At 46.7% G+C, this 14,712-nt stretch overlaps 1 protein-coding gene and 1 long non-coding RNA gene across 3 annotated transcripts in view; both read left to right on the forward strand.

Moving 5' to 3' along the window:
- TPRG1 (tumor protein p63 regulated 1) overlaps positions 1 to 14,712 on the forward strand; it is a 43,796-nt gene that overhangs the window by 15,368 nt on the left and 13,716 nt on the right. For both annotated transcript variants that reach the window (XM_083739935.1, XM_083739936.1), the window contains exon 4: positions 2,843 to 3,019. In XM_083739935.1, coding sequence (XP_083596061.1) covers positions 2,843 to 3,019 — 177 coding nt within the window. The remainder of the gene's footprint in view (positions 1 to 2,842; positions 3,020 to 14,712) is intronic.
- LOC310845190 overlaps positions 1 to 14,712 on the forward strand; it is a 39,936-nt gene that overhangs the window by 10,152 nt on the left and 15,072 nt on the right. The window lies entirely within an intron of this gene.

A 14,712-nucleotide genomic window follows, 5' to 3' on the forward strand; every position in this document is an offset into this window, starting at 1 on the left:
TAAAAACATAAAAATAAAATTAAATACATCAACTTATTTCGCTATCTTCCAAATATTTTCTGATGCTAAGAATGTGGATGTTTATTTAAATCCTGCCATCAAGTCTATTGCCTTTCTTTGTTTCTGCAAATATTATATGAATGGTTCCCAATCTTTTTCAAAATCACTGTTGTCTTTTTCTCTTAGTCTGTCTGTCATTTTTGCCAGTTCTGCATAGTTCATCAACTTCTCTTGCCATTGTTCTTTAGTTGGTATTTCTCCAGTCTTCCAGTTTTGTGCGATCAACATTCTTGTTGCTGTAGTGGCATACATAAATAAAGTCCTCATTTCTTTTGGTATGTCTCGACCTAAAATACCTAATAAAAAGGATTCTGTTTTTTTTACAAAAGTTATTTTAAACATTTTCTTCAATTGATTGTATATAATTTCCCAGTAAGATTTTACCTTCTTACAATCTCACCGCATATGATAGAACGTACCTTCTGTTTCACATCTCGAACACGCTTTTCGTTTTATATATTTTTTTGCCGATTTTGCCAATTCTATGTTAACAGCTCATTCCTTCCTTCGGTCTGCCAAAGTTTAACCGGGACTGTGTTGACAGCTAGGACCATTCCTGGACTGAGAGAACCTGGCCACCGTAGTTTGCACATTGGTTACTGGATTGCTGCAATGCTCTCCATCTGGGGCTTCTCTTGGGATTGATCCAGAAGCTGCAGTCAGTGCAGAATGCTGCAGCGCAATTGCTGACAGGACGGAGGCCTTGCCAGCACGCAACACTTGGGCTCAGAGATCTGCTGCTGGCCCGAGATCAAGGTGCTAGGATTAGAAACTGCTAGAGTATGTCGAATTGGCAAAAGTGACAGGGAAACTGAGAGGTCATGGTGATCAAACATTTATTAAAAAAATGGGACATGTACAAAAAAATACCTTAAGGAATACTGTAGTAATATGACGTCAATGGCAGGCCTTGAATGACTTCTGTGATTTTGTGGACATTTATAAAATACGGTATTTTTTGCCCTATAAGACTCACTTTTTCCCTCCTAAAAAGTAAGGGGAAATGTGTGTGCGTCTTATGGAGCGAATGCAGGCTGCGCAGCTATCACAGAAGCCAGAACAGCAAGAGGGATTGCTGCTTTCCCTGCGCAGCGATCCCTCTTGCTGTTCTGGCTTCTGGGATTCAGAATATTTTTTTTCTTGTTTTCCTCCTCCAAAAACTAGGTAAGTCTTATGGTCTGGTGCGTCTTAGAGTGAAAAATACGGTACTAATTTAGTAATGAAAATTAACAAAGGTATATGGAACAACTGATTGGTTCAAAATTGGGAAAGGAGTACGACAAGGCTGTATATTGTCTCCCTGCTTATTTAACTTATATGCAGAATTCATCATGCAAAAGGCTGGACTGGATGAATCCTAAACCGGAATTAAGATTGCCGGGAGAAATATCAACAACCTCAGATATGCAGATGACACAACCTTGATGGCAGAAAGTGAGGAGGAATTAAAGAACCTTTTAATGAGGGTGGAAGAGGAGAGCGCAAAATATGGTTTGAAGCTCAACATCAAAAAAACAAAGATCATGGCCACTGGTCCCATCACCTCCTGGCAAATAGAAGGAAAAGAAATGGAGGTAGTGAGAGATTTTACTTTCTTGGGCTCAATGATCACTGCAGATGGTGACAGCAGCCACAAAATTAAAAGACGCCTGCTTCTTGGGAGAAAGGCAATGGCAAACCTAGACAGCATCTTAAAAAGCAGAGACATCACCTTGCCAACCAAGATCCGTATAGTTAAAGCTATGGTTTTCCCAGTAGTGATGTATGGAAGTGAGAGCTGGACCATAAAGAAGGCTGATCGCTGAAGAATGGATGCTTTTGAATTCTGGTGCTGGAGGAGACTCTTGAGAGTCCCATGGACTGCAAGAAGATCAAACCTCTCCATACTGAAGGAAATCAGCCGTGAGTGCTCACTGGAAGGACAGATCCTGAAGCTGAGGCTCCAAGACTTTGGCCCCCTCATGAGAAGAGAAGACTCCCTGGAAAAGACCCTGATGTTGGGAAAGATGGAGGGCACAAGGAGGAGGGGACGACAGAGGACGAGATGGTGGAACAGTGTTCTCGAAGCTACCAGCATGAGTTTGACCAAACTGCGGGAGGCAGTGGAAGACAGGAGTGCCTGGCATGCTCTGGTCCAGGGGGGTCACAAAGAGGCGGACACGACTAAACAACAACAACAACAACAAAATGGAAGAGATAAATAGTAGATGCATGATGTGGTGATGGGAAGTCATTATAGAAAAAAGAAGAATTTATTGGGATTGGATGTAACACTTATTACCTATTTTATTTCTCCGGAAAAACTTTTGTCTGTTTTTTTTAAAAAATCAATAAAGCTTTTAAAACAAAAACAAAAAATCAAGGTGTTACTATTAGTATATGAAACCCTTAACAACCTGGGACCAGTTTACCTGTGAGATCGCCTTACCCCATATGCTCCCACCTGAGCACCTGGAGTGATGGAATTGGCACTTTTGCAACACTTTGGAACTCCCTGCTTATTGATATCAGGCAGGCACCTTCATTTCATGCTTTTTGGACCCTCTGAAGACATTCTTATTTGGGCAAGCCTACCCAGATTGAGAAAGTTTTAATTTGTTTTCACCTGTTCTATTGCGGTTCTAATTTTCTGTACGTTTTCAAACATGGTGGCATTTTAAAAAAAATATTGCATTATCTTGTTTTGCAAACTGCTTTGAGGTTTTCTCTTCCGTTCTAGTGGTATATAAACTTTATTAAATAAATGAACTATGCTGGGTCTCCTTTCCTTGCTCTGCTCCAGGATAGACCACTGGAACAACGAGAAGGAGCGTGTCGTGGTCATCACAGACTCCGCCCTCCTGGTCTGCAAATACGACTTCATCATGCTCAAGTGCTTGGAGCTGCAGAGAGTCCCCCTGAGCTACATCAACCGGATCTGCCTGGGCCCTTTCACCTTTCCTGAGAAGTCCTTGGACAGGTGAGGAACACACCTGCGGGTGGTCAGCGTGATAATTTGCGGGGTGTGTGTGTGATGGCTCCCACCTGCTTTTGATATGCGCTGCTGAACTGGAGCCTGAATGTTCATGGAATCACAGAATTATAAAGTTGGAAGGGACCCCCGAGGTCATCCAGTCCAACCTGCTGCAGTGCAGGGATCTCAACTAAAGCATCACTTTGTGGAATCTCCTTCTTGGAGGCTTTTAAGCAGAGGTTGGGTGGCCACCTGCCATGGATGCTTCAGCAGAGATTCCTGCTTTGCAGGGGTTGGACTAGATGATCCTTGGGTGTACATTCCAACTCTAAAATTCTATGATTCTATAATAATAATGAATAATAATAAATAATAATAAAAAATTATACACCACCCTCCCCGGCCAGAGCCGGCCTCAGGGCGGCTAACACCAGTAAAATTAAAGTAAAAACATATTAGGGGAAAATACCAATTTAAAATACAGATTAAAATGCAATTTAAAATGCAGCCTCATTTTAAAAGTAGCCCATGGATCAAAACCATAAGGGGAGGGAAACCTAAGGGTCAGACTGAGTCCAAACCAAGGGCCAGGTGGAACAGCTCTGTCTTGCAGGCCCTGCCGAAAGATGTCAAGTCCCGCAGGGCCCTGGTCTCTTCTGACAGAGCGTTCCACCAAGTCGGGGCCAGGACTGAAAAGACCCTGGCCCTAGTTGAGACCAATCTAACCACCTTGAGACCTGGGACATCCAAAGTGTTGTCATTTGTGGACCTTAAAGTTCTCTGCAGGGCATACCAGGAGAGGCGGTCCCATAGGCCTATGAAGAAGGAGTTCCTTTTAGCTGTCCTAAATCTTCCAGCATCCTTCTTCATTGGATGCCCATTTCATGTCTCCTCCACCCGGCCTTTTCTCTAAAATGAAAAGCCCCCAATGTTGTAGCCATTCCTCTTGGTGGGGAGTTTCTCCATCCCTTCAATCATTTTGGGGGCCCTTCCCTGAGCCTCCTCCAGCTCCCTTGTTAAAGGCTCCCTCTGGAGAGACTACGCAGCTGGCAAAACTCCCCTGTCCCAGCGAAGGAGACTTAGCGGTGGCGAAGCAAATGGAGCTGGCAAAAGAGGAGGGAGACTTTGGTGGGGCGGACTCTCCTAGGCTCCACTCCCAACGTTTTCTGGGTTTAGGGTTATGCGGTAATTATACGCCGTTCCAGGCATCACGAGGTTTGCTTTTAAAATATATATTAAAAAGATAATCTTCATCATAACACACGGTCCTTAAGAAAATAATTGCCGAGGTTCTTATGAATGGCTGCGTATGAATGGCACAGACAAGTTTGAACACAGGACACATTCCAGTCGTGGAAGAGGCTCCTTACCTTCGCTTCCAACACCCAACGCCTTGTGATTTTTGCAGGCTGCTCTTTTCATTTCCCAGTTTGAAAAGGCCCTTCCTTTCCTGTTTGTTTTAAAAATGCCAGGCTTCGTTTTGCTGTGTGCATCTCGGGGCAATCCTCTCTCACAGAAGATGCCCAGTTTTGAGCAAGTCTCTGCACTCTGCAATCTTCAAGTGCACAGACAAGACTCTGCTTTTACCCTCCTGCCTGGGGAGTGCTGCCTGGAGGGCTTTAAGAGAGGATTGGACAAGTTGATGGAGGAGAGAACTATCATTTCCTGGAAGCCCCGGGATGGGAGAGGGCTCTTGTGTTCAAATCCTGCTAGGGAGTTTCCTGCAGGCATCTGGTTGGGTGCTGAGAGAACAGGGTGCTGACCCAGCAGGCTCTTATTAGGGTCTTACATTTTAAATGTAAGTCACTTAGTCGTAATTAGGTAATATGCAGCTTTCCCATACAGGAATCAAACCTGCAACCTTGGTGTTATCAGCACCATGCTCTGATCAACTGAGCTATCCAAAGCACATGACAAGCTGTAATAATAATACAGTCTCATACCTTAGTTTTCGAACAGCTTAGTTCCTGAACGTTTTGGCTCCCGAACGTCGGAAGTGACTGCTCCAGTTTGCAAACTAGTTTTGGAAGCTGAACGTCCGACGAGGTTTCCGCAGCTTCTGATTGGCTGCAGGAGCTTTCTGCGGCCAGTCAGAAGCTGTGATTTGGTTTTCAAATGTTTGGAAGTCGGACGGACTTCCAAAATGGATTCTGTTCGACTTCCAAGGTACAACTGAAATAACAACAATAATAGTTTGATAATAGTGCAATGTGGAATGTAGCCTCTCCCCAAGAAATAGGCAGAATCAGGTTCATGTGCTAGGAGAAAGTTCTGGTTTTAATATTCTAGAATTGTTGGTGGACATTAATATATTCATATCTGTTTACGAATAAACTTTCCCCCTCTAGAAACAAGTTGCTTGAAACAGCTTACCAAACAAAAATGCAAGCATATAAATAATGCTCTTTCCGGAAAGCAATTACCAGGTGCTGCACTTTACAGACTAACACGCTCCCAGAAGACTGATTCCCTGCCCCAAGGATCTTCCAGTTTAACATAGCAAAAGGGGGCCTGAGACTCCTGGCCAGTTGAGCTGCGGGTTCCAGTTAAGCTACGTTTCCCAAGTGCTGTGCAAAATCGCCCTCCCCATGCCAACCATCTCTCGCTTCCTTGGGCTGGTGGAAAGGAGGGGAGGGAGAGAGAGAATTGGCTTGAGGTCACTGTTCCCAAATTGCTCTGCCCACCGCATGCCAAAGTCGGGCTCTTCTTACTGACTCTCCTCGGGACGTGCCCAAACTTGGTTTCCAAGCGGCGAGGCCAAGCTGGTGGGGTTGTTGTGGCCGTGTTGGGCTAAGGTAAGAGGGGAAAGAAGGCATCTTGTTCACATAATGCAAACGGAAGCAGTCCACTTGGCACACCTGCAGAGCGCTGAATGCTGCAGAGATTAACTTATTCAAACATTTGGCCACATCTCACAAGTGACCTTGCAGTGACTCTCCCTTACCTGGAAATAGTTTGCAGATCTGCCCAGCACCTGGAGATTGTTTAGAGGCAGGGCTTCTGGAAAAGGAGGAGCATCATAGAACTCTTGGAAGGGGCCATGAGACTTTGGCTCCCCTAAAAAAAGCTCAACAGTTTTGCCCTGCACGCCTAAAATGACCTGAACCACCAAAAACAGGGCAAAAGGGGTAGATCACTGCCAGTTTTTTATTCTGTGAGTAGATCGCAGTCTCTTGGAAGTTGACCACCCCTACTCTACATGTATTAGACAAATTCATGAAGGATTAAGCTATCAATGTACTAGCCAGGGTGGCTCTGTTCTGCCTGCACAATCGGAGGCAGCAGGGGTTCTGAATATCAGTTGCTGGAAATCAGAGCTGTGTTTGAATCCTGCTTGTGGATTTCCCATTGAGGCATCAGGTTGGCCACGGTGAGAGCAGGATGCCAGACTGGATAGTCTCTCTTTGGCCTAATCCAGCAGGCTCCTCTTAGGCTCAGGTATTCTGGTTCCCAAGGTATCTATAGGGCTTTGGATACTGGTAACCTAGCAGTTTGAAAGCATGTCAAAGTGCAAGTAGATAAATAGGTACCGCTCCAGCGGGAAAGTAAATGGCATTTCTGTGCGCTGCTCTGGTTTGCCAGAAGCGGCTTAGTCATGCTGGCCACATGACCCAGAAGCTGTACGCTGGCTCCCTCGGCCAGTAAAGCGAGATGAGCGCCGCAACCTAGAGTTGTCCACGACTGGACCTAATGGTCAGGGGTACCTTTATCTTTACCAGCACCTTGTCTTTAGCCCCAGAACTCGCTGGCAGGCAATGCAACTCTTTCAGCAGTGGTGTAACCTGATAGTCCTATCCTGCTCCAGGGGTTTAAGACTGAGATAGGCCACGGACACTCTGAATATTCCTTGGGACAAGAGTCTGCCTCTCTTGGCGTCGACTGTGGGGTGTTAGTGTATAAAACACTGATGGGTTCAAGACTACACGCTTTCTGAAACAAGGCACAACCACCCTTCAAAATCCACACTTCTCTGAATTTTGCAGTTCACTTCTCCAGCCAGGTAATGTGTACATAAATGCACCTATTAGTGAAAGCAGCATTTAAAGTGCATTAGATAAGGGGAAATTGCATTGCAAAAAGTGCATACAGCAGTTATGCAAAACTTTTGTACACACTATTACTAATGTGCTTTTGAATTTGCTTTTAAAAAAAATAAAAATAAAAAATTGCCAACTGGTGTAGAGTAGTGAACTTACGACTGAGAAAATATGAAAAAGAGAGAAACCCAAAACTTAGATTTGGTCATCACACAAGTCCTTTGGAGCTGGTTAGAATCATTTTTGTGGTTCTTTCTCTACCTCCCAAGACCCAGCTTGCAGTCACAATGTACAACATGCCCCATGGTAGATTAAGGCCTAGTTTGGGGCAGTGAGGAGGCCCTCTGAACAAGCACAGTACCTGTGCTATGGACTTTCCATGTTTGAGAAGAGATGGTGTCCCACCTCTGCAAAGGAGTGTTTGCTGCAGGCAACTCACACATGAGCTTATGTCAGAGAGAATAACCTATCTGTGTGTGTGTGTGTGTGTGTGTGTGTGTGTATGTGTGTGTGTGTGTTTTGGGGGGGAATGGAGAGGTTTGTAAGCCAAACAGTGTGGGGAAGTCTGTACCACCCATTATTCCACGGATGAGGCAATGCTGTTCACGGAGAGCCAAAATGCCCTTGGCAAGTGATCTCATGCGCTTGAGAAGGCTGGGTGCCTGCTGGTTTTTGGACAGGGGATTAGGCAAGAGTGCAGCTGAGTTTCACTCTGTTCTTCAGCAGGTGGCAGTCTTCCCTCTGGCTACAGGAGGGATGGATGTCCCCAAGGGAGGGGGGCGCGCAAGGAGAAGGAAGGCGCTCCCAAGGGTTATTTCCAGGCAACATGTCAAACCATTTTCTCCTTGCTCTGCCCTTGAGGGCTCTAAATATTCACCCCGGAGAGAGTACAAATTCTAAGGCCGGGGAGAATTTGCTGGCCGAGGTCCTTGCATTTGCTGGAAGGGATGCAGGATTCCTGTCCTTCCTCTAGCCCACCCTCGCTGGCCCAAGGATGGCATGTGCGCAATCTAAGAGTCTTCCACCCCACTGTAGAGCATTGCAAGAGATTTGGGGCTGGCGTGGAGACAACACTCAGATTGTATAAGACTTAATGGGCATGCCTGAGATGCTCAGATGGCTTTGAGCACCGAGAAGAGGTTGTGGCTTAGGGAACAGAGGACCTTGTTGTTTGTTGTTTAGTCATTTAGTCGTGTCCGCCTCTTCGTGACCCCCTGGACCAGAGCACGCCAGGAACTCCTGTCTTCCACTGCCTCCCGTAGTTTGGTCAAACTCATCCTGGTAGCTTCGAGAACACTGTCCCACCATCTCATCCTCTGTCGTTCCCTTCTCCTTGTATCCTCCATCTTTCCCAACATCAGGGTCTTTTCCAGGGAGTCTTCTCTTCTCATGAGGTGGCCAAAGTCTTGGAGCCTCAGCTTCAGGATCTGTCCTTCCAGTGAGCACTCAGGGCTGATTTCCTTCAGAATGGAGAGGTTTGATCTTCTTCCAGTCCATGGGACTCTCAAGAGTCTCCTCCAGCACCATAATTCAAAAGCATCCATTCTTCAGCGATCAGCCTTCTTGGTGGTCCAGCTCTCACTTCTATACATCACTACTGGGAAAACCATAGCTTTAACTATACGGACCTTTGTTGGCAAGGTGATGTCTATGCTTTTTAAGATGCTGTCTAGGTTTGTCATTGCTTTTCTCCCAAGAAGCAGGCATCTTTTAATTTCGTGGCTGCTGTCACCAACAGAGGACCTATTTGGATGCAAAAAGCTCCAGGGCCAACCTTTGGCCTCATCTCCAGGAGGGCTGCAGCCAGGGGTCAATGCAAGCATAAGAACACAGGAAGAGTCTGTTGGATCAGGCCCATCTAGTCCAGCCTACTGTTCTCACAGAGCAGGACCAGATACCCCAATGAGAAACCAGCTCTTGCCTCCCGTGGTCCCCAGAAACCGGGATCCAGAAGCTGCCTCCAGCTGTGGAGGCAGGGCAGAGCCTTTCTTGCTAGAGCCATCGATAGCCCTCTTCTTCTCCGCCATGAATTTGATGGATCTTCTTTGCAAGCCATCCCAGTCAATGGCCATCACTGTTTCCTGTGCCATAGGAGGGGAGAGGGCTCTTGGGCTCCAATTCTGCTTGGGGGTTTCCCAGAAGAGTATCTGACCGGCCACAGGATGCTTGGTGAGATGGGCTCCCTATGGCCAAAGGCCCAGACATACTTAGTTCATTTGTTAGAGCATGGCGCTGATAATGCCAAGGTTGCGGGTTCGATTCCCGTATGGGACAGCTGCATATTCCTGCATTTCAGGGGGTTGGACTAGATGATCCTCAGGGTTCCTACCAAATCTCTGGTTCTAAGATTCTATTATACTCTTGGTGATCCAGAGAGGCAGAACGAGGAAAATCCGTTGACATCTATTTTGCTTGTACTCCATGTCTCTTGTAAAAATACGGTCATAACCTTGGATGAATTTAACAAAGGACGGGTCAGGTGCCTTTTTAGGCCAGATTGCGATATTCCATGTTAGAAGGCTAAAGTTGGCTTTGCTGAAGTCTAGTCTTTGTCAGTTGTCTTCCGAAGAACTTTTGGAATTTGCCATTTTTTGTGGCAACAGGCTGTCATTTATTCAGCTGGTATCCTTACATAGTGGTCTCTGTTATACCAGCATATATACAGTATATATACTGTTATGTATTCCTGTTGTGTTTTATGATTTTCCTGATATTTTAAGTGAGCCGGAACTGGTCTATGACCGTAATGTTGTTGTTGTTTAGTCGTTTAGTCATGTCCGACTCTTTGTGACCCCATGGACCAGAGCACGCCAGGCACTCCTGTCTTCCACTGCCTCCTGCAAAAATGACCGTAATAATAAAATTCTAATTCTAATTCTAATTCTAATTCTAATTCTATTCTATCCACCATCCTGTTCTCCTAGTGGCTCAGCAGATGCCCCATTGTGAAGGCCACAACAAGCTGGAAATGAGTGCAGCCCCCAACTTGGTTAGTAGTTTTCAAGCTAGGAAAAGGAAGTGTTAGAACCCTCCAGACTGGTTTATTGTTTTTGTGGGGGTCTTGGGCAACATATCAGTGAAATAACCACAGACCATTTGTAATGGATTTATACCATTGATGGCTGTTGGCTGTGATGGCTATGCTGTGTCGCCGTGGTCAGACGCAGAAAGGCTTCCAAACACCAGTTGGCGAAAACCACAGGAGTGGGGAGCTGTGTTCGAATCCTGGAGGTTTCCGATTGAGGCATCTGGTTGGCCACTGTGAGGACAGGATGTTGGGGAAGATAGGCCCTGCAGCCTAATCTAGCAGTTCTGCGTGTTTCAATTTCGATTACAGCCCGGGTTGGTGTTTGGAGGAAGGGGCTGAGCTGGTTGGCTTTTTTTTAGTTCCTCCCCACTTTGTGATGATTCAAGTATCCGTTCTGTTGGACGGGGTGCAGGAACGAGAGAAGCCGGGACGTTCTGGATTGGCAATGCCATTTGGAGCGTGCCCGGTCTTGCTCGTCAATCTGGCACGAGTCTCCCAGCGGAGGAAAGCAGATGGCTGCCATCACCTTGGAAGAGAAAATGCCACTGGGAGCCAAGTTTGTGGGTTTGGTGCTGCAGCCTCCCCATTGCCCCCCCCCCCCAGATTGAGAATTAAAATAAGAAACTAACATCCAACCAAGATCTGAAAGGACGATCTAGTTAAATGCCCTCCTCGAACCTGAGTCATGCTGATTATTTAGGGTGTGCTTTCTGCCCCTTCAGGGGTTTGGTGTGTTCCTGCCAGCCCAGCCCAGCCAGATAATGCCAAATCAGTCCCTTGGCGATGTCTGACTCTATCTCACTTTCTCTGTACCTCTCAGAAGGCAATTTTAAAAGGCCGTTGCCCCTCCTTTGGAGCAGGGCTTTTTGATCCTCTGGCCACGTCTGTCCTTGACCCAGTCTGGCTCTTCTGATCTTCTTATGATTACCAACAAACCTTCTATGCAATGTTGGCCATACTGGGTTTCTGGTAGCTGCAGCTGGGACAGAACATCTCCAGTAAGATCAAGTCCTCTCTCCTCCTTGTATCACACCAGCCTCCTCTTGGGGGCAGTTTCACCAGGTGCTCCAGGTGCTTACCTGTGTCGTTGACCTGCCTGGGAGAGAAAGAAGGTGTAGAGCTAAAGCAAACTGCACATGTGCACTTAAAGAATATCCCCTGGTTAAATCAAAGAGCAGGTTCAAAGATGCAGGTAAAAGGTAAAGGAGCCCTGGACAGTAAAGTCCAGTCAAAGGTGACTATGGGGTTGTGGCACTCATCTTGCTTTCAGGCCGAGGGAGCTGGGGTTTGCCCACAGACAGCTTTCTGGGTCATGTGGCTGGCATGACTACACCGGCTCTGACACAACGGGACACTGTAACAGAAGCCAGAGCACACAGAAACACTGTTTACCTTCCTGCCACAGTGGTACCTATTTATCTGCTTGCACTGGTGTGCTTTCGAACTGCTAGGTTGGCAGGAGTTGGAGCAGAGCAGCGGGAGCTCACTCCATCGCGGGGATTCGAACTGCCGACCTTCTGATCGGCAAGCCCAAGAGGCTCAGTGGTTTAGACCACAGTGCCACCAGCATCCCTTGAAAGGTGCAGAGCTAAGCCAGGGAACAGCAGCACAACAGAAAGGGGAGAATCTGCTCACCTCAGTCACAAAATCTAAGGTGGATTATGAGCTGGGAAGCCTGAGAATCCCAACTGAAATAGGAGCAAAAATGGCCAGCGTTTGCTCATTAGTTCCACATGCAGAATGAACATTGATCCATATCCACTGTTATTGCTTTGAGCCCACAAACAAGAGCTCAGTCAGGAGAGCATGAGACTCTTAATCTCAGGGTTGTGGCTTCGAGGCCCATGTTGTGCAAAAAGATTCCTGCATTGCAGGGGGTAGGACTAGATGACTCTCATTGTCCCTTCCTGTTCTACAATTCTGTGATTCTATGTCATTTATTATGGCCTCCAGTTTTGCATTGCGTTCATTCCTTTGCATAGGAATGAATGGAACAGCAGGATGCTCATTAGTTAAGTGTGTAAAATTCCACCACAGGAGAGACAGCTAGGCAGATAAGGTAGCTTTTTTTTATGTCAGAAGTCAAACTGCAGCAGAGTTGAAAGAGAGCTGCGTGTGGCCAACCCAGATCAGAAGAGACATTGATGCCTTCTTGTACCCCTATCTATGAGTGTCATGAACTATCCTAGTTTTGTATAATATAAATAATATAATATAATATAATATAATATAATATAATATAATATAATATAATATAATATAATATAATAATATTTATATCCCACCCATCTGGCTGGGCTTCCCCAGCCACTCTGGGCGGCTTCCAACAAAATATTAAAATACAGTAATGCATCAAACATTAAAAGCTTCCCTAAACAGGGCTGCCTTCAGATGTCTTCTAAAAGTAAGATAGTTGTTTGTTTCCTTGACATCTGAAGGGAGGGCGTTCCACAGGGCGGGCGCCACCACCGAGAAGGGCCTCCCTGTAACTTGGCTTCTCACAGGGAGGGAACCGCCAGAAGGTCCCTCGGAGCTGGACCTCAGTTTCCGGGCAGAACAATGGGGGTGGAGACGCTCCTTCAGGTCTACTGGGCCGAGGCCATTTAGGGCTTTAAAGGTCAGCACCAACACTTTGAATTGTGCTCGGAAACGTCCTGGGAGCCAATGTAGGTCTGTAAGGTTCGGAGGGCAGGACTGCCCTGCCATTTGGCTGATGGATGCCGCCACTGCCTCACGCAAGGGTGCTCTGGAGCTGGGAGAAGTAGGGAATTAGGGACTTAGGGAAGGCACTGGGAGGGCAGAACCAGGGGTTCTGTCATGTGGCCTGTCCTAAAGAGCTCTGCCTTCCTCTGGTGAGGAGGAGGTGGGGAGGCTGACTTGACAGATTTGAATTAAGATTCAAATGCTAACACACTCAGATTTTGTGCATGGAATATGGGGAGGCTGCCACCTTATCCTTTGCTTGGGGCTGCAAAGTGTCTTGGGCCAGATAGACAACTAAGACACACACACACACAAACACACACACACACACGCTTATTGGACCCACAACTTTTGACTTCCCTCCCCAATCTCGCCGATTCACGTTAAGCAGTAGTCGCTGCTCACTTGCTTAACTCCCAAACCCGTTTGTTTGCTTAAAGTGCCGCATTAGAATGTCCTCCGAAATCCATTTTGCAGCAAAGGGGATTCATTGCAGGAAGCACCCAAACCCGCAGCCTGAAATGCTTCCCCTAAGTGATTTATCTCCTGAAACCATGCGGGTAATTAGAGGAACACAAAGAGGAGATTCGAAAATCCCGGTGGGATTATCGCCAAAAGGCATTGTCTGCAACTCTGGCCCTTAGGCTTGACGAGAGCAGCAGCAGCAGCAACAACAACAACCAAACCCAGGGCAGGAATTGGACGCAGACCTCTTTCAGGGCGACAGGGGAAATCGTGGACGGTCACCCTTATCTGGCCAAATATGGCATGGTTGTCGTGGCTGATAGCTCTCCTCCATGAATTTATCCAGTCCTCTTTTCAAGTGATCTACTTTGATGGCCATCAGTGCATCTTGTGGGAGAGAGTTCCACAGCTCAACGGTGTGCTGCATGAAGAAATAAACTTCCAGGAGGGATGGGAGGAAGATTGGGGAGGGGAAATGAGACATAGCCAGGATACTTTGGGCCTAAGGGTCCATTAATTCTAGCTTTGCCTCCCTCTCCCAGGAAAGAAAACGCTCTTCAAAAGCATGAATAATATCTCACTAAGTCACTAGTAAAGCCCTCTCTCCATTTCCCACTTTGATTTTGGGACGGCACTTAGGCTGCCTTGTAAACTGGGCTGCTGAAGACTGTAATTATCCCGGTCTTTGGCTGCGTCGCTTCAAGGGCGTAGTCTCTGCTCAGAGTTGCACCGCCCTGGAAGGCAGAACCAGTGCATGAGAAAAGGGAAGCGAGAGGCAGGAGAGGGAGCCTGGAGAGAATGGCCGCCCGGCGTCAGGGGTTCTTCAGCTGTGAGGGGTAGCTCAGTTGGTAGAGCATGAGACTCTTGAACTTGGGGTCACGGGTTCGAGTCTGGCATCGGCTTAAAGATTTCTGCATTGCAGGGGGTGTACTAGATGACCCCCAGTGGATCCTTCCATCTCTGTAAATCTGTGCTTCTGTGATTATGCACTGCGGAGGGTTACATAAGAAGGCCCATCTAGTCCAGGATCCTGCTCTCACAGTGGCCAACCAGATACCTGTAGGAAGCAGGATCTGACCACAAGAGCCCTCCCTGACCAGTAGCCTTCAGCAGCCCTCTCCTCCGTGGATTTTCCCAACCCTCTTTTTAAAGCCATCCAAATTGGTGGTTAGCACCGCTTCCTGTGGCAGCGAGTTCCATAGTTTCATTAGTATAGACCAGTGGTTCTCAAACTTTTTTCCCCCAGCCACACTTTCAGAAGAAAAAATTGCTCATGCTGCACCATTTTTTTAATTAGTAATAAATACATTTTGGCGGAGGGGGGGTGGAGTGGAGAATTCCTCGCAGTGCTTGATTTATAACCTAGAACACAACTACTTTATAATATGATCATGTGGCACCCAGAAAATATAAAACAATGCAGCTACACAAGAAGACGAATAATTTCCCCGATATAATGATAAACG

This window comes from Podarcis gaigeae (assembly GCF_964106915.1).
Source record: "Podarcis gaigeae genome assembly, chromosome: 5".
NCBI lineage: Eukaryota > Metazoa > Chordata > Lepidosauria > Squamata > Lacertidae > Podarcis > Podarcis gaigeae.